This window comes from Mytilus edulis, chromosome 10 (assembly GCF_963676685.1).
Source record: "Mytilus edulis chromosome 10, xbMytEdul2.2, whole genome shotgun sequence".
NCBI classification, from domain to species: Eukaryota; Metazoa; Mollusca; class Bivalvia; order Mytilida; family Mytilidae; genus Mytilus; species Mytilus edulis.
This window is the reverse complement of record NC_092353.1, coordinates 23,687,234-23,714,470: the sequence shown is the minus strand read 5'-3', so window position 1 is coordinate 23,714,470 and position 27,237 is coordinate 23,687,234. Positions and strand designations below refer to the sequence as shown.

At 35.8% G+C, this 27,237-nt stretch overlaps 2 protein-coding genes across 2 annotated transcripts; both read left to right on the top strand.

Moving 5' to 3' along the window:
- The first annotated feature begins 991 nt into the window (after positions 1–991).
- On the top strand, positions 992–7,513 carry LOC139490689 (uncharacterized). The gene is made up of 3 exons (XM_071277610.1): positions 992–1,859; positions 2,527–2,583; positions 5,097–7,513. The coding sequence occupies exons 1-3, from the start codon at positions 1,262–1,264 to the stop codon at positions 7,361–7,363; spliced, it is 2,922 nt and encodes a 973-aa protein (XP_071133711.1). The 5' UTR covers positions 992–1,261; the 3' UTR covers positions 7,364–7,513.
- An 8,260-nt stretch (positions 7,514–15,773) lies between these two features.
- On the top strand, positions 15,774–16,319 carry LOC139492653 (uncharacterized). The gene has a single exon (XM_071280806.1). It carries the CDS (start codon positions 15,774–15,776, stop codon positions 16,317–16,319), a length of 546 nt encoding a protein of 181 aa, XP_071136907.1.
- Positions 16,320–27,237: the final 10,918 nt, after the last annotated feature.

Genomic DNA, 27,237 nt, shown 5'->3' with positions numbered 1-27,237 from the left:
TTCATGAGGGAGTTGGAAATTAACCTTCTTTGGTAATTTCTTTATTCAAACAATGGGTAATTGTAGAAAAAATATGTTAAAAATCATGTTAGTACCAAAGCACAATCCTCTGAGCTTATTATCACCCTTGAACTTAAAGTCCACCAGTAGAGGTATTGACCCAGTGTTAGTAAATGAAAATAACAACGTTAACATTTTGAACACAATGATGTATAAATATGCAGAAACATGATGGGATATACATGTATTATCAAAAGGAATTTATAAAATCGATGAGCAAAATTTAGCTAAGCTAAAGGTCAACTTTGCATGAAAGAGTGGGACCTTTCTTGACTAATTTATTTTAGAAACAGAATCATTCAGTAAAATATGTTATAAATTATGTCAGTACTGAAGTACGAACTACTAAGATGACATCCTTAGGAACACACAGTCCACCAGTATCAATATCGACCCTGTGCTAGTCAATGGTCTTAGTAACACTTTATAAATTTCGTTAACAACTCTTGATATAATTAAGGAGATATGGTATAATAGTCAATAAGACAAAACTATCCACCAATGAAGTGGATGTAGGCAATTAGAAAACCTCATACCATATAGTCGGCATTAAAAGGCCCTGACATAGCACATATAAAACAATCCAATTGAGAAAACTAACGGCTTATTTTATATCACAAAACAATTTACCAAAAGCTTTTATGACAGACATGAACCAATGACAACTACTTAACTACAGGCACATACAGAATGAGGCTGGGTTAAACATGTTAGCGAACGCTCAAACTTCCACTAACCACAACATTAGAACAAACTATAAAAAATCAACTGAAGGAGACACAACTCAATATGAAAAAATAGATGATTGTTTCTATTTACTGGAAACATATTTTGAATAATAAGGTACAGTTACATCATATAGAGAAACCTCATTTTGAATAATCACCTAGCTTTAATTAACTGCTCTAATAGTACACATTTTACCAAGTTGCCATCAAAACTATTTTTGAATTATTAACAAGCACTTCCTAGCAACAGTACATGTACCGACGCTCATAATTTAGTATGTGTATGATCTTTTAAGCGGAAGTTTGATAACCTTACCTAAATATATTTACATGTTTGGAATTCAACATTATAAATTATAAATGTTATCGAAAACAAATTTACTATCCACAGGTAAAAGTAATAAAACATAAAATCATTGTAAATAGAACTCTAGTTTATTTTGGCATTGTGTACCTTGTTGCAGGGGGCTAACATGAGTGATAATATATATTCTACGACAAAAGAATCCTCGAACTATGCTAGACTGTGTCGTCTTTTGTTAGATGTAGGAACAGATGTATTTCGATACGTATTCGACAACTTTGCTCCTCCAGCAGATCTATTCATTTTTTTGTCCAAGCACGAAGCTAAACTGAAGAAAAAACCAAATCTACGTGAATACCAAAAAAAGAAACTATACCCTGACAATGGTAAACCGTTGTCTAACGATTTTGACATTTCTTTACTCTATACTTTACTTCGGGAAACGTGTAATATGGAACCACCGATGAACGGCTGGGGAAATAAAGTAGATCCCTCAGATAACAGTATTAGTGCAAACATCGAGAAAATAAGACAAATCAGAAATGATATATACGGTCACGTTCTACGTGCATGCTTACAGGAATATATATTTGAGGAAAATTGGCTAGTGTTATCTAAAGCATTGATTTCTCTTGGCGGACAGAGGTATGAACAAATAATATATCGCCTGAGGTATGTGTCATTGGACCCCGACAGTGATGAAGACTATATGAGGAGATTTTCGGATTGGGTGTCAGAAGGTTCGAAACGACTAGACGCTGTAGAAGGTAATACATTTCAGATTGTTTACAACTTTTTGTGAATTATCAATCGTATTTTTCAATATGAAACTTAAAGCCACGTAGAAATGAAAAAGTAAAAATACCTAACTCCTAGGAAATTTAAAAACAAAACTGAAATGGAAAATTCAAAAGCTCAAACACATCAAACGAGTGGATAATAACTGTCGTTTTCCTGACTTGGTACAGGCAATTTCTTATGTAAAAAATGGTAACTCGCAGTTTAAACGCAACTGCAATCTATATATATATATATATATATATATGAGTCTGAAAGATTGTGTAACAATACCGATAAATAGATAGAAAACAAAACACTAAAAAGTGTTGAATATCATTGCACAAAGATGGAAAAACTGAACAGATGATATAAATTATACATATATAATGATATATAATTTATATCATCTGTTCAGTTTTTCCATCTTTGTGCAATGATATTCAACACTTTTTAGTGTTTTGTTTTCTATCTATTTATCGGTATTGTTACACAATCTTTCAGACTCATATAATTTTTCCTGTTTGTGTAGTATAATACGATGCTTAAGACATATCTATAGAAAATATTTTCAGGATAGATATATGCATCATTTGTTTTGTATAAGAACATAACGAGTGAATATAGATGTTAATATAAGTTATGTTTTCTTTCCAGAATCAGTTGCAAACATCCTGAACATTGTGACATCTATGGCCACGCCAGATGAGCAAGGTAGTTTTTCTATTAATTGTTTTCTTTAAACGGGACTCTATTACCGCATGTTATTATTACAAGCCGGCCCAATAAATGTGTTTTCATAAGATTACTATGTAATTCATTGTTTAAACATAACAAATTTTATAAAACGCCTACTAACCTGAAATTTACACGGTTTCCACGCGATTGCTTTTACTCAATCATGTTCATAGAAATGTATAGGAGGTAAGATAAGTTTATTTGTTTGTCTAACTGTTGATACATTATTGTGAACTGAAAGTTATTGTTGTGGGATATAAAAAGTTCATTCGATAAATTTTTGGCTACTGTACGATTTATACAAGGCAAATTGAATGTTATCCTGAAGTTTAAAAAATTAACTGGTCTATTACGTATTATTCTCTAGTCATTAAACCCAATCCATATTGTCATGTAAGTATTGCAGATTTATATATGCTCAGTATATGTTTAAGGGTACAAGGAAGCTCCTGTTTTACATATCAATTGAGAGGTTACATAATAGGTCATATATTTTTGTAGACTCGAACAAGGAAGCTTGTCTATATCAGTTCTTACATGCAAGGACGTATATTTGTTAGAAATACGTCCTTGATACATGTTAAACATTTTTCATCATTTCGAAATACCTGTTGTAGTTGTAGTTATTCCCAAGAAATACGAAAAGGCAAATAAGAACAAAACAAAAAAATATGCCCTGTAGAAAGATGGAACAAATAATATTGGTTTTGAAATAACAATTAAGCCATTTAAATATAATACTAGAACACACCTGCGAAATCGCGGGCATATTCAGCTTGTGAACTGTTGTAGGATGATTTTTTGTAAAAGATATTATGTATGGAGAGTTTCATAAAAGGTATCAAAAGCCCTCTCTCTTTTTCCAAAGTCCGATATTTGTTTCCTTTCTGTTAAATTCAGTTATTTTTCGTGTTTCTGGCCTCAGACCATAATTATTCTTTTCCTTTGCTACAATGCATCTTTTGGTAAAAGTGAAATTAAATTAAAAATTTGCACCGCTTTCAAATATGAAATAAATGTAACTGCTTATATATAGACCATTATTATTCGAATGAAATATGCTTCTAGGACAGTCCATCAGTGTTTTTTTCTTTTGAGACCCTTATTAACATGTCAATGGTAGGATATGAATCTTGTATAAATGACTAAGACCAACTAAGGGGTGATAGGAGGAGTCCTTATCCCGAAATCCCGTGCTTAAAAACATGAAATTCCGAGATGCAGAATTAAGAGAGATTCATATCCAGAGATCCCGTAATCGAAAAATATATTCCCGGATCCCATAAGGTTTAATCCCCAAATCCCAAGCTTAAAAACACACGATTCCGACGTCCCAAAAAAGGTCCTGCCTCCCTCTAACCTCTACCTACTTTCATTTTTGCCAAATCACTACTTTGACTTTCAACAATAAATTTTTATGCTTTATGGGCATTATGTTTTCTAGTCTGTGCATCCGTGCGTTCGTTCGTTTGTTCGTTCGTTCATCCGTCTGTCCCGCTTCAGATTAAAGTTTATGGTCGAGGTAGTTTTTGATTAAGTTGAAGTCCAATCAACTCGAAACTTGGTAATATATAGTGCCGAAAAAAAACAACGACGAAACGAAAAACCATAAAAAAAAAACGCAAGATAAAAAACAAACGACTGAGCAACAGAAACAACACAATTAACCGGGGGTGATCTCAGGTTCCCCATAAGAATAAGCAGGTTCTGCTCAAAATGTTACACCCGTCTTGTTGGTGATGAAAGTACAAGGCCGGTGATAAGTCTAATTCGGTAGGTCACAGTCGTAGAAAAAAGGACAATTAGAACGTACATGTATCCGTCGTCATCTGTGTAACAGATATTCAATAATGACCAACCAACTTGTGATGGTGTCCGTAAAAAATTCAAGGGATGATTTCATACCTTTCCGTAGAACCTTGATTATAGGGTAGACGTTGCTGAGGTCTTTATATCATACCTTGCTAGTTTCCTATCAACAAACCGCTGTTTAAATTTTAATACTTGTTCTTGTAGTAAGGTGAGAAAATTTAAATGTACCAATTGTTTATGAATATGTAAATTACCTAATTTAAGACTAAAGACATGTCCTCTAATTCGTTATTATGTATATTTTGCTTTATTACACATAATAATCTAACGCCGCAGATTAAACATAAGAAACACGCTTGTTGTCACTGATAAAGCAATACTAGTCCGAGATGGCTCTTACGTCTTACGGTTCTTTTTTATTGATGAATTGTTGAATCGAGGTACAAGTAGAAAATTGATGCATCCTTTGATTCCTTATTAATTTTTCTCTACGAATGTAAACATGTTCGTCACGTATTACCTTCTGAAACACACACACACCTCCATTGTGAATATGCATGCATCCTTTATGTTTTTGTTTTAAATAATCAAGTACTACTATAAAGACTTTTCCTTGTTATACTGTTTGGAAAAAATCTAATTCAATATCCCTAGCAAAAAATGTTTTCTCTTTTCAGATCAACTCAAACTGATCATTGAGTTCAGGGCCAAGGAGGACCGTTGTTTTGTTGAAACACGTGCTTTTCTGGATATTGAAAACCAACTAATACGTAACGGATCTGTGTTAATCGTTGGAGATCCAGGAGAAGGAAAAACCTTCAGTGCATGGCACATTATCCTCAAATCGTTAATCGAAGGCTTCCAGTTTCATTTAGTAGATTCACCCCATGAATGGCAATCAAAATGGACCCCAACATCTAAACAGATATTATTCGTTGATGACTGCTTTGGAAAATCGCAATTGGTCCCAGAGAAAGTTGAAGCCTGGCTAAAATTGCAAGATCTGTTACGCGGCTGTATCGACAAAACGCATACGTATATTATAGCAACTACTCGACGCTCAATTTATCGGGACTCCCTAGACCTTATTACAAAACTTGTTTTGTTTGGACCTTCTGTTGATATCAATGACCTATGCCGATGTTTGACTCCAAGTGAAAGAGTCAAGATTTTGAAAAGTCATTTAAATAATGAAATTGATATAAATATCGAGTCCTCAATATCAACGACTTCCACACCACGATTTCCGATATCATGCCGATTGTTTGCTTCAGATCAGCAATTTCGGAATCAAGGTGCTGCATTTTTTGAAAATCCAATTAATCAACTGAAAGACGAAATAATTATTCTTTCAAAGACAAACAACATTGCTTTCGCAGGTCTTGTTTTGTTAATGCTTTTTGACGGATGTTTGAACTGTCATCTAATGCATAGTGATTATTATGAGAAGTCTAAGGCAATTTCATCATTTTTTCCATGGATGAAATACCTTTGCTGCAATAAAACAAAAAATACTAGGATACATGAAGCTACTGAAAGCATTAAACAAATAAGAAAGTTACCAAAAGTAACACGCATAGAAGATTTTAGAAATGGCATTGAACATATGCTAGGAATTTATGTCGTTTATGACAATGGTCAATATAGATTCGTACATGAGTCAATTTCTGAAACGATTGGTGTTGTTTTAGCAGGTGAAGATATTGAATTCGTGCTGAAAAATGCAACTCCCTGTTTTATCCAGCAACGAGTTACTGTCTATCCCACATGCAAGGCCGATGGCGTCCAGAATGATGAAACAATGGTTGTAGTAAGGGAACCATACTTTCAAACGCTTGCGAAAAGACTAACTGATGATGTTCTTAGTGGTCATTTGGACACTACATTTCAAAGCCAATCCGTACATAATATTGGATTCACTACATTTTGGTGTACATATCTTTCATCAGTAACTAGATCAAAGTATTTAAAGTTCACCAGGTGCATTGATGATAAAGGATTGTCAGTACAATATTGGGCAGCTAGAACAGGCAACAAAATTCTCCTCAAATTCTTTTTAGATGATCAAGACCCTACAAATGATGTTATACATGGTGCATGCTACAGTGAATCTATTGATTGTGTGCATATGGTTTTAAATCACAAGGTTAACACAAATGCAACTGATAACAGCGGTTTTACGCCTTTGTTAATCTCATGTGTTAAGAAAAATAGGGATATCACACGTTTACTTCTTTCTCGCGGAGCTGATGTTAATAAAGAACATGCTGACTTTGGTACTGTCTTGCATTACGCCTGTTGGAACATGGACCTTGATTTAGTAACTATTCTCTTACAAAAGGGTGCTAAATCCAATGTTGTCACCACTGCTGGCTGGCCAAATGTTGTTTTTGATGGCAATGGAAATGATATAATAAGAATGCTAATCAAACGAGAGAAAACTCTTCGTTTGACATCAAACACAAATTGGTCGCCTTTGCATCTTGCATGCGGAAAAAATAACATTGAAATAGTTACTCTTTTAATACAATATGGCGCCAATATAAATCAGTATACAACTCAAGGTTGGACACCATTATTTTGCGCTACAAAGAAAGGCCTTCATCATATTGTAACTATTCTTATCAAAAAAGGAGCTTTTGTGAACATGAAAGATCACTTTGGTGTTGCATGTATACACAGAGTATGCTACGATGGATACCTGCATGTTGCACGTGCTCTTTTATCTGCCAAAGCAGACGTTAACATTCAGTCAAAAGCGCTTTACACTCCGCTTCACTGTGCTTGCGAGAACGGCCATGAAGATTTAGTCCATTTATTGCTGAAATATGGCGCTGACACAAGACTATGTAGTATGAGTAACAAAACACCACGTGACGTTGCAGTGAAAAAACAGCGTTTTGATATTATATCGGTTATAGAGCAACATGAACAAAGATGTTGAAACTGTCGATTTAGATTAAAACAGTTATCATATTCATGTATGGCATTTTAATAAAGTGAATGGAAGTCGGGCAATGCAATGTTATAAATGACACGAACATAGACATAATTCGATACAAACACTGCAGTTGTCATTATAGCACACGCATGTATAAAGAAACCTCTAAGATAATATATTTATGCATTTCAATACCATTTTTAAGTAGTTTTATTTGGAAAAAAATGCACATAGTTTAATAATTAGAGGCGGTATGATTTCAAATGAGACAAATTTTACCATGTATACAACAGACCAAATGACGTACATATTAGGTCGCCGTACGTCCTTCAACTATTAGTAAGTAATAATTAAAAGGCTCCGACAAAATTGAATGTATAACAATCTGAATGAGAAAATGAAACGGCCTGATTTATGTTCAATACAATAAGCAAAAACCAAATGTGATATACAGAAACAAAACGAACTATAAAAATCAGTTGAAAAAAATTTGATTCATCAGATCGATACAAAACAAAATAACCAAGTCATATAATAAAGACACAAAGAACGGAGCTGTGAGTATTTGCATTTCCTTGAGTTCTAAGCCAACTAATTACTTTAAGAAATCACGAATCTTATAAAGACAAATTTTTATTTTTATGCCTCCACCGTTTTGGTGGAGGGGTCATTTAGTGATACCCTTGTCCGTCAGGTACGTACGTCTAAAAAGTCAGTCCCGTCCATACGTCCCAAAAATTGGTTTCCGTTCTGTTACTTTAGTTTGCCTACACCAAATGTTATAACTTATACACAATACATATCACCACAAAACACAGATCAATTCAAAATTTGGTGATGTCACTTATATCGTTCATGAGTAATGAGCATTTTAAGCATAAAAATGCTGAGTTTTCCGTTTAAATTCTCTTATTATAAAAAAAAAAAGAAGAATTATCTCTTCTGAAATGGCTAAGTCAAAATATTCATATATTGTCATATGTGTGTGAAGTTAGCAGCCGGTTCGTTATTCGATATTCAGTATCCAAGCGGCTGCTAGCAGTCGGTTGGATATTCAAAATTTAGTTGAAAATCATTAAAAAAAATTACTTAATAACATTAAAAGCATGATTTTCATAGTTATGAGGACTGATATATATGATACGTAGGAAATCGTTTCATGACCTCTTCAAGCTATCGTTAATTCGAATACAAACCCTTTTCTAACTTGCATATTTGTCTTTATGTAATATAGATCTTTGTCAATAAAAAAACTTCAAAAATGTACCTTTATATATGATATTTCTTAAAACAAAAAGAAAAACCGATAACTCTAGAAACATTAAGGAATATAAATAGAAATATTTATGGAGCGCCCAAAAAAAAATATATAGTGAAAACCTACCTGAGACCGCTTAAATGAGGATGAAAGCCCCCTGGACTTTCAATGTAACTAAATCATAAACTCTGTATATATAAAGGTTGTTTTAGAAGGATTTTCAAGAATAATGTCGTCTTCGATATCTATGGAGGGCTTAGGTTGTCACTTTTCAGCTACATATTGTCAAAATTTTAGGACAAAGGGCACAGGGCAATGGTGAGAGCCCCCTGATCTCTCAATCTTTTTAATATCATGCAGACATTTAGTTAATGGGTAGATACACACGTGACTAAAAGCAATTTGGGTACACTTCCTGCCTTCCATGTTTACTGAGTGCACAAAGTGCCAGTTGGATATTCAAAATATATAGTAAAAACCTACCTGAGACCGCTAAGGCCTTAAATAAGGGTGAACACCCCCGGACTTTCAATGTGCATAAAATTCAACTAAATCATAGACTCTGTATAAATTAAGGTTGTATTAGAAGATTTTTTTAGAATAATGTCGTCTTCGATATCTATGGAGGGCTTAGGTTGTCACTTTCAGCTACATATTGTCAACATTTTAGGACAAAGGGCACAGGGCAATTGTGAAAGCCCCCTGATCTCTCAATCTTTCTAATATCATGCAGATAATTAGTTAATAGGTAGATACAAGCGTGACTGAAAGGAATTTGAATGCACTTCCTGTCTTCCATGTTCACGGAGCGCCAAAAGTGCCAGTTGGATATTCAAAATATATAGTGAAACCCTACCTGAGACTGCTTAAATGAAGGTGAAAGCCCCCTGGACTTTCAATGTGCATAAAATTCAACTAAATCATAGACTCTGAATATATAAATATAAAAAAGAAGATGTGGTATAATTGCCAATGAGACAACTGTTCATAAGAGACCAAAATGACACAGACATTAACAACTATAGGTCACCGAACGGCATTAAACAATGAGCAAAGTCCATACCGCATAGTCAGCTATAAAAGGCCCAGATATGATAATGTAAAACAATTCAAACGAGAAAACTAACGGCCTTATTTATATAAAAAAATGAACAAAAACAAATATGTAACACATAAACAAACGATAACCACTGAATTACATGCTCCTGACTTGGAGCAGGCACATACATAAATAATGTGGCAGGGTTAAACATGTTAACGGGATCCCAACCCTCCCCCTAACCTGGGACAGTGGTATAACAGTACAACATAAGAACGAACTATAAAAATCAGTTGATAAAGGCTTAAATAAAGGCAACAGTAGTATACCGCTGTTCAAACTCATAAATCCATGGACAAAAAACAAAATCGGGGTAACAAACTAAAACTGAGGGAAACGCATTAAATATAAGAGGAGAACAACGACACAACACTACAATGTAACACACACAGAAACCGACCAAACATCAGACAAAATCCCACGAGAATAACAAATATAACATCAAAACCAAATACATGAATTTGGGATAGACAAGTACCGTGACACGTCTTATCGCAATGTGAACAATGTTAACTCATCAGATTGACAAAAATACGAGTAGACGTGGCCGGGTACTTATACATCCCTACAACAAAAAGACACAAGGAACAGATCTGAGAGTACTTGCAGTTATCTGACAGCTAGTTCAGAGACACTAACAACTAATAAAAAAATCATGCAATTAAGATTACACTATCAATCCGTACACATCCTACATCCAATGGATTTAGTGTAAAGACGTCATAAACAGTCAGAGAAAAACATGACCTTGTGCAATGTCAAGTTACAGGTATCGACATGTTGTAGATTCATGAATGTGCATATGTATATAACATACTAGTAATAGTTAGTTTGCTTTTAATTGTCTGATAACAAAATCAATATTTTTACCAATAAAAACAATATTCAATGATCTTATTACAGTGTTGAATTGGTAACCTTTTAGAATAAGTTTATTGGTAACCTTTTAGAATAAGTTTATTTAAAGCTTGAATTAAAAGGATTTTCTGGAATAATATCGTCTTCGATGTCTACGGAGGGCTTAGATAGTCACTTTTCAGCTACATATTTTCAAAATTTTAGGACAAAGGGCACAGGGCAATGGTAAGAGCCCCCTAATCTCTCAATCTGTCTAATATTATGAATACATTTAGTTAATAGGTAGGCACAAATTATAAGCTTATGCTGGAAGGGGGCAACTGTCCGCACTTAGGGATGTGAGAGATTAAACAAGCAGCTGACCACCGTCTTGGCAAAGAGAGAGACCGATTGAGCTCAGCAAATTGTGAGCTATGGAATGAAAAAAAACCCCAGAGGAACCGGGTATGATTACCACGACTTTTATATTTTTTGATAAGGACGGTCGGATCGAAAGATCGAAAACCGGGTCTAAAAACCATTGAATTGGGGATTGTGGTTTTGGGTGACCTAAATAGGTTTTATTTTGGTTTGTTAGGATAAAGACATGGATCCATTAGCTAAAATGGAATTAGTTGTTGAAAACGTCAAAGACCTGAGATGTATTGCCAAAATGAACCACCTCCGATGGTACTCCCGGATGAGGAAAGATCAGTTGGTTTAGTTGATCGAAACGTAGACCAACATTATTTGAGCGCCGTCCCAACTCTATACGAGGAAGGAAATTATCACCCAGGCAAAACAACATGGGTTGATAGGGGTTAGCAGGCTGTCGAAAGATCGACTGCTGGAGAAGTTACAGGAAAAGATACGAGAAGATAGGAAAGCCATTTGGGATAAAATTGAGGTACATCCACTAAAGAAAACCTTTAAAGATGTATTTACAACCTGGAAGATGACCCCCATTATTGACATGGATTTGCAGACTTTCCTTGTGGTCTCTCGGATGTTAAGGGTGGAACTTATAGACGATTGGGCATTGAAAGGAGCAAAAATAAATGTAGTGCTGCACTGTTCCTTTGTGAAGATTAACCCAACAGGTAAGATAGATGATTAGAACGTGGGCTACTTTTCACCTGAACCACGGACTTGGTTGAAACCCTTAAAGAGATGGATGAAAAGATCGGAGAAAAGATTGCACAATGAAAAAAGTGGCTGGACATTGAAGGCAATTGTAAAACTTCAAGTCAATATTAACAGTACATTGATTTGCGGGCGTGAATCAAAGCCAAGAAGGCTGGAATCAATGTTAAAAATAACGACGAAGAGTGTTTCAAGTGGGCCATACTTTCGGCCTTGCACCATGACGAGGTAGACCCAAAACAAACTGACAGAGTTACACAGTACCACCACTGGCAGAAAGAGCTCAATCTAGTTAGTCTTAAGGATATTAACAAAGGAGTAGGTTTAGTAAGACCCCTTTTTGGCCTCAAAATATAGCAGTTTTAGAAAATTGTGAAAATGTAATCGTTTAGATATTTATTGCAAAGTAGAATGCTTCTGCTACATAAATATGGGCTGTTTTTGACAAAACAATGCACACATATCGGGTACTAGCATCATTAAGTCATGCTAAATTACTGAAATCTTCACAATTTTAGCATTTTAGTTAAATTTTAGACGGTTTCCGTCTGAAATGAAAGTGGCCGCATTCGTGTTCATTCATAATATTGAAATGTTAGTTGTATTTGATGATAATACATAATATATATAAAGGTTAAGGATGAACACGGATGCGGACACTTTCATTTTTGACAAAAATCATCTGAAAAGTGACGTTTTTTGGCATATTTGATAGATTTTTCATATTAAAGCTTGAATCGGGGCTTTTTAAATGACTTATTAAGTTAAAATCTTCCCCATTAACTAATTGAATCAATTGAAATAGACACTTAAGTGTTTAGAAAGTGTCTAAAATCTTTCATTAGTTGAACTTGAAAATTGAGGCCGAAATCGGCCCTTACCGGACCTACTCCTTTGAGAAGGCCAATTCCACCGTGGCGGTTAATGTATTTGGACACATGACAGTGACGACGGGCGAAAGAACTACTGCTGGGTCCAAAATATGTCCCGGCTGGTGTCGAACCAGATTTCGGACCACGATGGAGAGATTTACCTGTGCTACAGGTGCTTGAACCACTTTTATAGCAAGGAACTCCTAAAGACCAACAATGAGTGTTGCGTCAACCACAAGGCAGTCAAGATCGAGCTGCCAAAGGAAGGGATATACCAGCTGAACTTTGTTAACAACATCCACTTGATGAGAGTCCATTTCGTGGTGTACGCGGACTTTGAGTACTTTACCGATAAGGTTGAAACCGAGAAGATTGAAACTAAGAACGATAAGGTAGGAATACACAGTTAAAAGTTTAGTTTCGCATTATGGCCATGGTGAATTTTTTAAATGTGAAAGTTTTTGTACAATAAAATTGATTTTTAGATAATTGAAGAATAATATAGCCTTCTTAATTATATAGTGGGTTTATATGAACATTTAGATTGTTTTAGCATGTTTTATAGGGCATTTATCTTTTTGACAGTCCGTATTTTCCTATCCGTACCGCCCATAGGTCGATAACTTATTTTAGTGTTTATCAACAAAGATTTGACGCTCGATTTTTTCAATTCAATTTTATGGAAAAACGAGCAGAAATGCATATGATTTTTTTTGTACCTTTTGATAGATATGTGCCTATGGTTTCAGGAAAGGTATCACTGTAATTGATTAACATTTTCCTTTGGACCATATTTTGGACTGTGTATTGCTACCTAAAGCACATACCAAAGCCTACCAGAAGCACACGCCGTCGGGATTTTGTTTTTACATCAGGTGCTTTGACGACAGTGTGTATGTGACGGCACCGGTAATGTGTACCATGCAGAAGCCAGTAGAAGACGCGGAGCATGTCTTTGTTGAAAGCCTTGAAAAAGAAATTAAAGCCATTTAATCCGAAAACAACCTTCAGAAGTCGATTGTCTTGACGGAAGAGGACAAGAAAAATCACCGGGAGGACACAGTGCTGGCTGTGTAATGCTGAGCTCGTAGAGGACAAGGTGAGGAATCACAAACACATGGAATTCTGGTCGCCATTATGATAAGGTTGAGCGCTTTGCTCAACCCCAATGCCCTGCCAAGATGATTCGAGGCCACCAGTGCACATACCGATGTCAACCGCGTAAAGACCTATGCCTCAGACACTTGAATCTTTCGAAAAAAAGGAAACCGTATCAGCTGTGTTATATCTTCATGTGCATTTCATCGCTTAGGAGCGTTCGAACCAACGTTTAGGGGCGTTCAAACAAACGCTTAGGGCGTTCACGGCAACGCTATAAATAAATGACGTTTATCAAGATTACAGACCCTAAACAGTGTGAGGCGATCGTCAGGGAGTTGCAAGACACCAAGCAGAAGATTCAAGCCAGTAACAAGCAGCTTCGCCTCGAAAAGATTGGACTCAACCGGGACCTTTCCAAGTTGGTAAGCCTGTGGTTGAGGCTCAGCGAGATGCAGCTTCACCGATCACAGAAACGATCGTAGACCTTCCTGCTGCAGTGACAGACCTCCCTTCTCAACCGCCCAAGTTTGGCTACCCACTACCCATCGCACCACCTACAGACACCATCCTCGGACCTCGAGCACAGCAGTATTTGCAGCTCAGTATCAACCCTTCCGCCAACCACATCTTTGGATCGCGGTCTGAAAACAATGGTATCTTCATCGGAAGCTAACCAGTTAATACTTCGTGGATGGTGTGAGGTACAAAGGAACCCTTGGTCTCTGGGAACTCATGGTGAAAAAGAAACCAGAATCGACTAAGCAGAGATCCTGAAAAGTTCCGGTGTCATGTATCAAGGCAATTAACCCTCTCGAGAACCCGAAGGCGATAAAGAGTTACAAGATTGTGTCGCACATCTACAAGGAAGATAAGCATGGTAGCGGACTGCAAACCGTATTTCTACCCTCCGACTTTAACCAGCTCCTCGATCGCTTGGATCTGTACAACGCTGCCTACTGTTCTGTAAACAATGGTGTGCGCAACGAGATTGTAGCGATTCTCGATGCCATGAAGAAAGGTGAACACATCAGCATCAAGGAATACAAGCAACTCCATCGTAGTATCCTGTAAATAAATGTTAAGAATCAAGAAAGGCTATGCTTGAAAGCATGCATACGGTTGTTTGTTTGACACTATCGCCGGTATCGCTGGTCGCATGTTCACCTCCTCTGCTGTCAAGACCTTGGGAAGGAAGGCCATGAGCGCCGCCACCAATGCAGCCATTAAAGGTGTTGAAAAGGTGGTTGCCAAAGCTGTCGACCATGTCGTTGACAAAGTTACCCGCCCTCGAAAACCCAGTTCAACGCAGTAAGCCCCAGCACCAAACACAGTTAAACAATCTCCTCTCTGGTCGTAACATCCTTACTATCCACGACTTCGTCCAACGCTATAAATAAATACATTATGTCTGACATCCCTACAATCACAGGAGGGTTGACCTTCGATGAAAGTCTTTCAAAAATATGAGTACCAGGTTCACGAATACGAACCTCAAGCCGGCGCCCAACTTACCAACTCTGGAGCGGAGATACGAATCAACATCGAAACGCAGGACCTGTTCCTCCACCCCATCGAGAGTTATCTCTTGGTAGAAGGACGACTTCAAAAGCACGACGGCACTGCATATGCCGACGTTGATATCGTGTCGCTCCTTCACAATGGTATCATGTATTCAAAACTATCTGCTATCGGCTCTCCGGCCAGCAGATTGAACACATTAACGACCCCGGCATCACCACTACTATGCTGGGAATGTTACCTACCCCGACGACTTCTCCAAATCGCAGGGTCTCGACCAACTGAGGTATAAGGATTCTTCCACCGATGCCGTGGCTGAGAACACTGGATTTGCAGCCCGCCACTGAGACATTATCACCAAGCCCAACAACAAAGGATCGTACTCTGGTTGCCATCCCCCTGAAACATATATTGGGATTCGCAGATGATTACAACAAAATAGTGTACGGGTTCAGGCACGAACTCTCACTCGTTCGCAATTCAAATGCCATTCTGAGGGCAGCCGACGTCATTAACGTGGCAAAAATAATCCTGTGTAAGATCTCTTGGTTCGTCACTCACGTCACTTCTTCAGACGAAAACAAGATGCGACTGTACACAACCATCCAGAATAAATCAAAGATCCACTGTGGATTTCGCATGAGACTGTGCGATTCCATAGCCGTTCCCCAAGCCTCACAGTTAAACTGGCGCCTAGCTGCCAATAGTGGTCGCGAAAAGCCTAGATATATCATTGTTGCTTTCCAAACCGACAGAGATAGTGACAAAACCCATAATACTTCCGTGTTCAATCACTGTCGATTGCAAAATATCCATGTCACCCTCAAGGTTGAACGCTACTCAGCCGTCGACTTTAATGCCGGTTTTACCAAAAACAGGGTTGCCAGAGTGTTCAATGAGGCTGCAGACTTCAGAAAGAAATTCTACAACATTGATACCCTCCTCAGTAACGGTGAAGTCAACCCCTCTGACTTCATTGACTTATACCCGCTGTTTATCATCGATGTACGTCATCAGTCCGAGTGGCTAACAGAATCCACGGTGGACATCCATATTCGAGCCAAATTCGAGCGCAATGTTCCCGCCAACACCGAAGCATTTGCACTTGTAATCTCTGACAGAGTCCTCTAGTTCGAATCTGACGGTCAGAAGATGAACTTCGTGTTTTAAAAAATAAATGGACACCACACTGTTGCAGCAAATTGCGACAACACAGACCCAAAACAAGGGTTTTCCATCATTGTCTCTGGAAACGATAGCCGCATACTAACCCGGTTCACCCCCCACTACAATTTAAGGAATCGAAGACCTACGAAATGGCATTGGTAAACCTGAAGACCTACTACTCCACTCCCAACATTCATGTGGGTAACAATTCCTTCTGTTACTCTCCCGAGAAGACACCCACTGATTTTTCATTGTACTAAGTACGTATACCGGCTCGTACGGCATCGATGAAATCAACGATGAGGTTCGAAGACAGCAATCTGTGTGACAATCTAAGCGCTCCGTAGATATCGAAGATGACACTATTCTAGAAAATCCTTCTAATACAATCTTTATATATTAGTATACAGAATCTATTATTTGGTTGAAATTTATGGACATTGAAAGACAAGGGGTGTCTCAACCTCATTTAAGTGGTCTCGGGTTGGTTTTCGCTATATATTTTGAATATCCAACTGGCACTTTGGGCGCTCCGTAAACATGGAAGACAGGAAGTGTACCCAAATTTCGTTAAGTCACGTTTGCATCTACCTATTGACTACATGTCTGCATAATATCAGAAAGATTGAGAGATCAGGGGGCTCTCACCATTGCCCTGCGCCCTTTGTCCTAAAATGTTGATATTTTGGGCTAAAAAGTGACAATCTAAGCGCTCCATTGATATCGAAGATGACATAATTCTGGAAAATCCTGCTAATACAATCTTTATATATACATAGTCTATGATTTAGTTGAATTTTGTGGACATTGAAGGACAAGGGGGGTCTCAACCTCATTTAAGTGGTCTCCGGTTGGTTTTCGCTATATATTTTGAATATCCAACTGGCCCTTTGGGCGCTCCGTAAACATGGAAGACAGAAAGTGTACCCAAATTTCTTTAAATCACGTTTGTATCTACCTATTTGCAAAATGTCTGAACAATATTAGAAAGATTGAGAGATCAGGGGGCTCTCACCATTGCCCTGTGCCCTTTGATCTAAATATTTTACATTTTTTGGCTAAAAAGCGACAATCTAAGCGCTCCGTAAATATCGAATATGACATTATTCTGGAAAATCCTTCTAATACAATCTTTATATATACAAAATCTATGATTGGCTTTAATTTTATGGACATTAAATGACAAGGGGTGTCTCAATCTCATTTAAGTGGTCTCGGGTTGGTTTTCGTTATTTATTTTGAATATCCAACTGGCACTTTGGGCGCTCCGTAAACATTGAAGACAGGAAGTATCACGTTTGTATCTACCAATTGACTAAATGTGTGCATAATATTAGACAGATTGAGAGATCAGGGGGCTCTCACACTTGCCCTGTGCCCTTTGTCCTAAAATTTTGACATTTTATGGCCGAAGATTTGTTTTTGCGGCTTTCCATAAATATTTCTATTTATTATTCTAAATTTTTCTAGAGTTATCAGTTTTTCTTTTTGTTTTTAAAAGATATATCATGTACAAAAGTACTTCTTTGCAGTCGTTTTATTGACAAAATTTATACTACATAAAGACAAACATGAAACTTAGAAAAGGGTTTATATTCGAGGACAATGAAAATTTACAACAGCTTGAAAATGTCATTTAACGATTTCCTACATATCTTATCAATCCTCTTAACTATGAAAATTATGTTTTTAATGCTATCAAGTATTTCTTTTTTTAAAATTATTTTCAACAAAATTTTGAACTTGAATATCCAATCGACTGCTAGCAGCCGGTTCGATATTGAATATCGAATAACGAATAACGAACCGGCTGCCAACTTCACATACATTATTGTCATGGGTAAATTGTGTAACTTTGTTTTATCACATACTAAAATAATGGTATAATTGTAACCTTTGATAAATCTTATTTGTACATATATTTATTCACTAAATTTGAAGAATTGACGTAGCCGTAGCCGTGTGATATGATTTTTGTTATCAACTGATTCCGGTTTTTATCATATACTTAGCATTAATATGATAGATTTTGCATATGTGTAATGGGCGGAAGTGCACAAGCCATATCTTCCCACCCGGGCTGATAACCCATATCAAGTGCCACTCGTGCAAAAAACCCATATCAGTGCCTCTCGTGCAAGTTACTTCCGGTGTTTCCGGTATCGGTTGTTTACTTTTCCATTGTGACGTCAGATGTTTTTTATGACGACGTCAAAATTTACGGGAACTTTTGTGGGGATAGTTTAATACTTGCTAACAAATGCCATTGACAATTATGAATCATTTTATAGTACAACAAACATGGAGTAGTAATGATCGTAAAACTCTTCCAAATGTTCAATGTTTCAAAATGCCTCTATAGGAAATGTTACCATAAATATACAAGGAGTTAATGATGCTGTTGTTGGACAACTATAGTATATTTGATTCATAATTTTAATTTTCTTTATAAAATGTTTGACTGTTTTAGTTATTGCATTAGTTTATTTGCCTTACATAAAACTATTGTCGGAAGTATATGATAAAGCGATTAATACATGGCCTTTTGCATATCAGCCTGGGTATCATCCCTCGACCCATATCAGCACGATATGGAAAAGGCCATGTATTAATCTCTATGTATCAAATGTTTCCGTTTCATATCAACTGCTTCCGGTTGATATCGCATGCTTTGATGTAACGTTATCGGATGACATCGACGTCATTCGGCTAATTCCGGAAAATATACCTCACTGGTTTCTTTGTGTAAAACGAAAATTGGATAAATGGTCAACATCATCCCTCGAGCCTGTCGGCTCTCTGGCTGAAATCATGACCTAGGGCTGATAAGGGGTTGGATACTAAAAATGCCATGTTATAATCTATATTTATCACACGCGCCTTTAAATAAACTTTAATTATAAAGCTGAAACAAATATGTATTAATTTGGATCTAAGCCATGATAAATTTAATCAAAACCACGACGAATTTCTAGACACTTAGTTGAAACATGCTAATCGCTTAACCAAACCATACCAATTTGATATTTTTGGAATCCTGCATTAATCTCCAGTTAAAAACAACAATTTCAATTAAGATCGTTTGACTTACAAAAATGAAAATATCACATTCATTTTAGTATAAACAATTTTACTGTGAGTTTTTCTGTATGAATGGTTTTACACTAGCTATTTTTGGCGCCCTTTATATCTTGCTTTTCTGTGACGCAAGGCTCCGTGTTGAAAACCGTACTTAGGCCCATAATGGTTTACCTTTACAAATTGTGACTTGGATGGAGAGTTGTCCCATTGGCACACATAGCACATAATCTTAAATCAATTAAATCTTTAATTTCTTGATGATTTGAGAGCTGAAAGTCAAAAACAAACATTGTTTAAATTAAAATTGAATATAGTTATCAAAGGTACCAGGATTATAATTTAGCACGCCAGACGCGTTTCGTCTCCATGAGACTCATCAGTGACGCTCATATCAAAATATTTATAAAGCCAAACAAGTACAAAGTTGAAGAGCACTGAGGATCCAAATTTCCAAAAAAGTTGTGCCAAAAACGGCTGAGGTAATTTTTGCCTGGGATAAGAAAATCCTTAGTTTCTAGAAAAATTCAAAGTTTTGTAAACAGGAGTTTATAAAAATGACCACATTATTAATATTCATGTCAACGCCGAAGTGTTAACTACTGGGTTGGTCATACCCTCGGGGACTAAACGTCCACCAGCAGTGGCATCGACCCAGTGGTGTAAATAGTTATCAAAGATACCAGGATTATAATTTAGTACGCCAGACGCGTTTCGTCTTCATAAGACTCATCAGTGACGCTCATATCAAATTATTTATAAAACCAAATAAGTACAAAGTTGAAGAGCATTGAGGATTCAAAATTCAAAAAAAGTTGTGACAAATACGGCTAAGTAAATATTTGCCTGGATAAGAAAATCCTAAGTTTTTCGAACAATTCAAAGTTTTGTAAACAGGAAATTTATAAAAATGACCACATTATTAATATTCATGTCAACACCGAAGTGTTGACTACTGGGCTGGTGATACAAAAGGACAAAAAGAGATAATATAAAAATGTTAAAATCAATTCACCAACAAGAGGAAATCACCACAGGCTTCACGTTTGTTTGTAAGAATGAAATTCCTACTGAAAATACTTAGTCAAATTTCTATGCTTTTGGAACTAAATTTAAAACAAATCTGGGTAATTATAGTTTTTTCTTCTTACTGAGTCGAGAGCCTTTTGTTCAGTGGTTGTCGTTTGTTGGTATGGTTCATAGTTGCCATCATATTTTATATAGCTTGAAAAAGTTTGTTTTCCTCTTTGAATTGCTTTATACTAGTCATTTCGGTGTCCCTAGTAGTTTGCTATACGGTTTGAGCAAGGGTTGGTGTTGAAGGTCGTACTTTGACCATTAATTGTTTATTTTTTAATATAGTGACTTTGATGGAGAGTTTTCTCATTGACATTCATATATTTTTATTTATATTGTAGTTGATTCAATATATTTTCAATTTTGAGACTCATACTGCATAAGATGATTTTTATTTCATTTTCGATCAACATTAAATGTTTCAGCTTATGTTTTACTACATTAAACACAACATTGTGCTTATTTTACTAATGTTGTAAAATACATCAGAATTGGAGTTATCCATCATATTTTACTTTGGATTCATTATTATTGTGATACCAATTTTCGTGTAAATAGATGAGCAATGAATTTGATTGTTTAAATGCTTGTAAGCAGACTGGCTAAATCACGAATATCCATGGAAATGTAAGTATTCCTAAATAAAAAAAAATTAATACCCTTGACAATAAATGAATGCACATTATTTGATTAATACGATTGATTGATGTGCTCACTTTAAAGACAATATATTTTCAAGTTTCAAAACAAATAATAAAACGAGATAAACATAAGGAGATGTGGTAAAATTGCGGAAATGAGACAACTGTCCTACAGAGACCAAAGGATTGATATAACTACTTTAAAAAGTAAAATCACAAAAAAAATGAACTCCGAGGAAAATTCAATCGGAAAGTCCCTAATCACATCGCAAAATCAAATGACAAAACACATCAAACGAATGGACAATAACTGTCATATTCCATCAAATTCCGTTATATTTACAACGATGCGTGGTGTCATCGTATGGGGTTCAAAAATAGACAAAACACATTTCGTATAGTAAATGAATGCCAAAAAAGAAACCAATTGAAAGAATTCAAAAGATGCAACTATTGGCCTTCTTTAGGGGTCAGACCACCAATTAAACCACTCATATTTCAGATCATATATAAAAGTAGCCCTTCGAAAAAAAATAGTGTTTTTGGTATCATTGTTTACTTAAACTCACCTCCATATTTGAAGAAATTAAACTGTTGATGAAAGAGAAATATATGTATACCATTTGGTACTAAAGCCCCGGTCACAACAGATCGTACAATATTTTGTCGTAGAAAATATATAAAATAGTTGTCGTGGCACTGTCGTGCAAATTGGTCAAAAAAATATTTCGAGTGGTCACATCAGCTAAGACATGTCCACGATGGTTCCACGATGGGTACAAGACAGAACAGAAGAATTGTAATTGTACTGTCGTGGATATGTCACAAGTCGGTCGTGTGACAGTCGTGCGACAGTCGTGCGATAATCGTACGACGATCGTGAGTTGTTTGGGGCTATTGTTCAGGTTTTCATGTCATGGGATGCGCGTGTTATTGTCGTGTCACTGTCCTGCCACTGTCGTACGACTGTTTTGCCACTGTGACGCATCTCTCAGAGAAATATCTTGAAACGACCAGGCTCCATCTGTATGAATCCAACGATATCAACGGCAGATTCCCGCTCCAACTCTTATATCAGTGTACTATTATGGCCAAACATCATGCGCCGTTTGATCCATGGCTTACCAACCAATGTCCGGTTTTTCGCTGGTTCCTTTACTGTTCACGGGCTCGAATCAACGCTTACAGAACCATATTTTGCCCTTGTTGGAATCCGGGAAGGCGCCTATTCAGCAGGACCAAGCATAATCGTTCTGATGGAATAGTCATTCTCTAGACGATATATTTTTCCAAACATTCATTACCGCCGAATTTTATTATTATAAATATAACTAAAATATGTTGGCCGACGAACGTACCACTGTCAAACAATAGACAATCAATGTTGCGCGAGCATCGTTCGAAATTTGGTATTCGTTAGACAATCGTGCGACTGTATCACAAGTGTCTTGCGACAGTCGTGCGACGATTGTTTGATTAAAATGGTTTATGTTGATACTCACAACAATATGTTTATCGCACGACGGTCGTAAGACACTTTCACGACAGCCACAAGACTGACACGACAAAAAAATCGTAGAGCAAAAAAGGTGCATGTCCAATTTTCGTCCCACGACACACGACAGCGCCACGATGCTCAAAATGTCATGCGACTGTCATGCGATTGTCGTACGACGACCACAGATGACCCGCGATTTAACCAAATTTTGTTTCGTGCCGCTGCATAGATGTGTCGTTGGTTCGTTGTGACCAGGGTTTAACAGGAGAGGGTTCACGAAGGGTTAGATTTGGCCCTAAATATTTGATGGTTAATATTGTTTCTTTTTAAATTCAAATTTCACATAGAAATACTTATGATAATACTATTAAGTCAAAAGTATATTTGATTTTCACCTTCCTTTAAAGTTTATGAAGCTATAACTCTTAAATAAACTTTTTTGGTTTATAAGGTCAATTTTGATATTTTTTTTACACAATTTTAATTGTTTTTGGCATAATTAACCTCGGCTGCCATCTACGATCAAAAAAAGTTTTTTTTATATTAATGAATTCTATATCGAAATTTGAATCTTTTGATAACAGAACTCTTTAGTTTGTAGGTGGCGGCCAAGGTTTTCCTCAAGCTTTTAGGTCTGAAAATTGCACAAAATCATCTTAATTTGACAAACTGTCCACACTTTGGAAAATATTATGTACTTTTATGAAAAGAACTGATTTATTTGGCCTAAAGGTATTCGAAATAGACCCATTTACGAACCAAATTGTGACCTTTTTGGTGTTTAATGATGAAGTTGTGCCATAAATGAACCTTGCCTAAAACTTGTATACGGATTTGCATTGTAAAATGAGATTTAATACATTCCATGGTATACTAATTTTCCAGAAAACCAGAGTCTCTTTAGTAGTTCTTAGCTTCCAAACGGTTGTACTTCGTTACAAGACTCTAAACATAGCTTGAAAATTGGCATGTAGAAAGGTGATACATGTATGATTAAACATAGTTCTATTTTCTATGAAATTAAACTTATAGTAACTTCACACTGTGAAAATTGAAAAATTTTGATGAATAGATTTGGATTTTGAATTAGCTATATAGTGATCTGACACCGTTATGCTATAAACAATAAACAGAAGAAGAAAATATATGACGGACAACAATCTCAAATAGCAAACCCACGGGGTACCGGTCTTAGAATACTCTTAGTTACTGAAAACTAGTTCAACTAATAAATCAACCACGGCTTCCAAAGTTAAAATATCTATCATAACACTTCCTTAGCCGTATTTGGCACAACTTATGGGAGTTTTTGGTCATAAATGATCTTGAACTTGTTTTGCTGTATAACTATTTTTATTTGATCGTCACTGGTGAGTCTTTTGTAGAGGAAACGCGCGTCTGGCGTATAAAATTATAATCCTAGTACCTTTGATAACTATTCCTACAGATTTAGTGAGAAGATTTCATACACAGTTTGAAAGTAAAATATGGCCTTCTTCAATGTTGAAATATAAACATCAACAGATTGTAGGACAATAAGTGTTCATATCGTTATAGAAATAAATATTTATGCCGATTGAAGGTAAGTGAACCCTTTCTCTCAATCAATGTTGACACTTTGGTGAGTATGTTTGCAAACCACCTTTTTATTATCTCTATATGTGGAAATAAGGGCCCTGTTGATCCCAAACCCGAATCAGTTATTGTTATAAAATATCTTTCCGACGTGTACCTTGATCTTTTGGTCACACATAAGTTTTTTCGGCACATTATTCCTTCAATACTTTTTCTGTACGTTGTTCTGTCAATACCTTATATATTTCTTTTGGTTTCATCGTCAAAAGGCTTTATTGCATTTTAGTTTTTAATTTATGCATGCATGCACAATATTATCAATTTCAATCAAACAAGGTTTTGCATGTAACGCTATCGATCGTTGATCTCAACAAGTTGAATGAACACAACAAGATTGATATATCATCTACATGTACGATTAGGGCAAAATTAAACAATTTGCCAATAGGCAGATTAATTGCCACGTTGCGACGAATATTATGTAATGAAATGATCAACTTGGAAACAAATTTTCTCAAGGAATGTGTAAAATTAACAATTTGGATCCCACCAAAATATATAACACGTAATGGTAAGCGGATTTAATTTTCTTATGTACAATAATAATTTGTGGATGTCTAAAAGTGTTCTTTTTACAAATTATTTTATTCTCAAATTGATACCAATGAAATAAAGTATGAACAACTGCTTTTAGTGTTAAAAAATAAACTTAACTTATATTGTCTCGGTATGTATTATCTTTAAAAAAAATTATATACGAATAAATTTATTAATTTGATACGAAATTGTTTGAAATATGTTGTGTATAAATTATAACTTGTACAAAAATATTAAACAAATAGCAATTTGTATTTCTTCTTTGTACAAATTGACATTTGTACACACAAAGTACTTGTGCAAATTAAAATTTGTTCAAAATTTGACCTAAATTCACTCATAACTTGTACATTTTTTATTTTTATAAAAAAAAGCATAAAAAAAGTAAAATCACAAAAATACTGAACTCAGAGGAAAATTAAATCGGAAAGTCCCTACTCACATGGCAAAATCAAATGACAAAACACATCAAACGAATGGACAACAACACAACACTCTATTTTTCAATGACAATACAATAAACCTTATTACACAATACACAAACAGTTCTATATCATTTGTTTGAGCATTTGAGTGAATTATGTCTGCGGGAATTGCACAACATCGTTTGCCTTTATATTTTGTTATTTTCGTATTTACATGAAAGACAAAGACCACCAGTTTCTGAAAACTTTTTTACAGACTGTTGTCTTTATCTAACTGCTTCACGTAGTAAAAGTTGAAGCTCATGAACTGTAAATGTGATTACATATGAGGTTCAATTTGATTTATAGACAAATATTCTTTAACAAAATTCCTAGAGCTGTTCCAATGTGGTACCAAATTTCTCCAGATTGAATTATAAGTTTTGAAATATTTCAAAGATCAGTTGAAACACGACCATACTAATGACTTGGTATAATGAAATTATCCCCTTCAGCAATTTCATATAAATTCCTTTTCGGCTTGGTTCTGTCGGCCAGACAGCGCACGCTTCCTAGCACGTACTATTGGTGTTTCAACGTAACTGTCATACTGATTGTCACTAGGTCAATTTCTATTTTACTATCAGCATGGTCACTGGGGCCAATTTCTATCATTCTATATTAGAAAGTGGGGCTAATTTTATTATCCAGAATTGTCATTGGGGTCATTTTTCATTAATCAGAACTATAACTGGGTCCAAATTTCATGGTACTACTAGTGTCAGTTTTAACTGACATGCATGCATCATTTACATTTCTTGTCTCCATCTGTGTTTTGATGTATTTTGTAAATATGATTTATTATGCGGTCATTGAATAAAATTCTATAGTGTGTTTCAATGATTGACGTACTTAGATACTGAGGTGTACAAAGGGGAGCGTTTTAAATCGAGTGGTGTCCTTGACATCAGGTTACATGTCAAACCAACTGAAACGTATCAGTACCTCCCAATTACAAGTGCACATCCTAAACATACTTTTAGAAGTATTATAACAGGTGAAACAATTCGTCACATAAGAAACAATAGCAACGAAGCTGATCTTAACAAACATCTTCTGACTTTGGAGAATAAACTTATAGATAGAGGCTATGATAAGTTGGAAACTGCAAAAAACATAAAAGATGTGAAACACAAGATTAAACGATGCAGTACTCTGTCAGATAATTTTAGACAAAGGGAAATTCCACTTACACTAGTAACTAAATATAACCCTACAGTTATAAATCTTAACAGAGCTATTAAGAAACATTGGCAAATTTTGCAAAGAGATGAATATTGTGAAACAATATTTAAACAGATGCCTATCATTGCGTATAAACGCAGTAAAAATTTAAAAGAGCACCTAGCAAAAACAAGACTTTTAAATAGGGAGACTTTTGAGAAGGGACCCTTGCTAAAATAAAACTTAGCTAAAAAAATCCCGAAACACCGTAAATTAATTATATATATATATATATATATTTCTAGTAAAAAAAAGGCAATTAGTCATTACGACTCTATAAAAACGGTGTCAAGTCTTGAGGTTTAAGAATGAATGTTGGTGATGGGAATCTTTGCATTTGTGGAAAGTTTACCCAAATGTTTGTTAATATTGCGGTCACCTGTCTATGGAGTTCTGGGTCTTCTTATAGCCCTGGTCGACGCAGACTACAATTTTATTTTGAATTGATGTCGGCTCTGATGGTTCCAACAACGATGCCTGTAGCTTTAATAGGTCTGGAGGAAGTCCTGTACAGCAGCTAATACTAATACAGTAGTTACCAAATATTTAATAACAACAAAATAACAATCTTTCTTTATATAGCTACTAATCACTCGAAAATTATACTTACAAAGCCGATATCAGATCGCAATGTAAAACAACATTGTATACAGTAAAATATATTATATGAAACGAGTATAACATCACTTAAAAACGGGTTGGACAACATTAAACGAGTCAGATGAAAA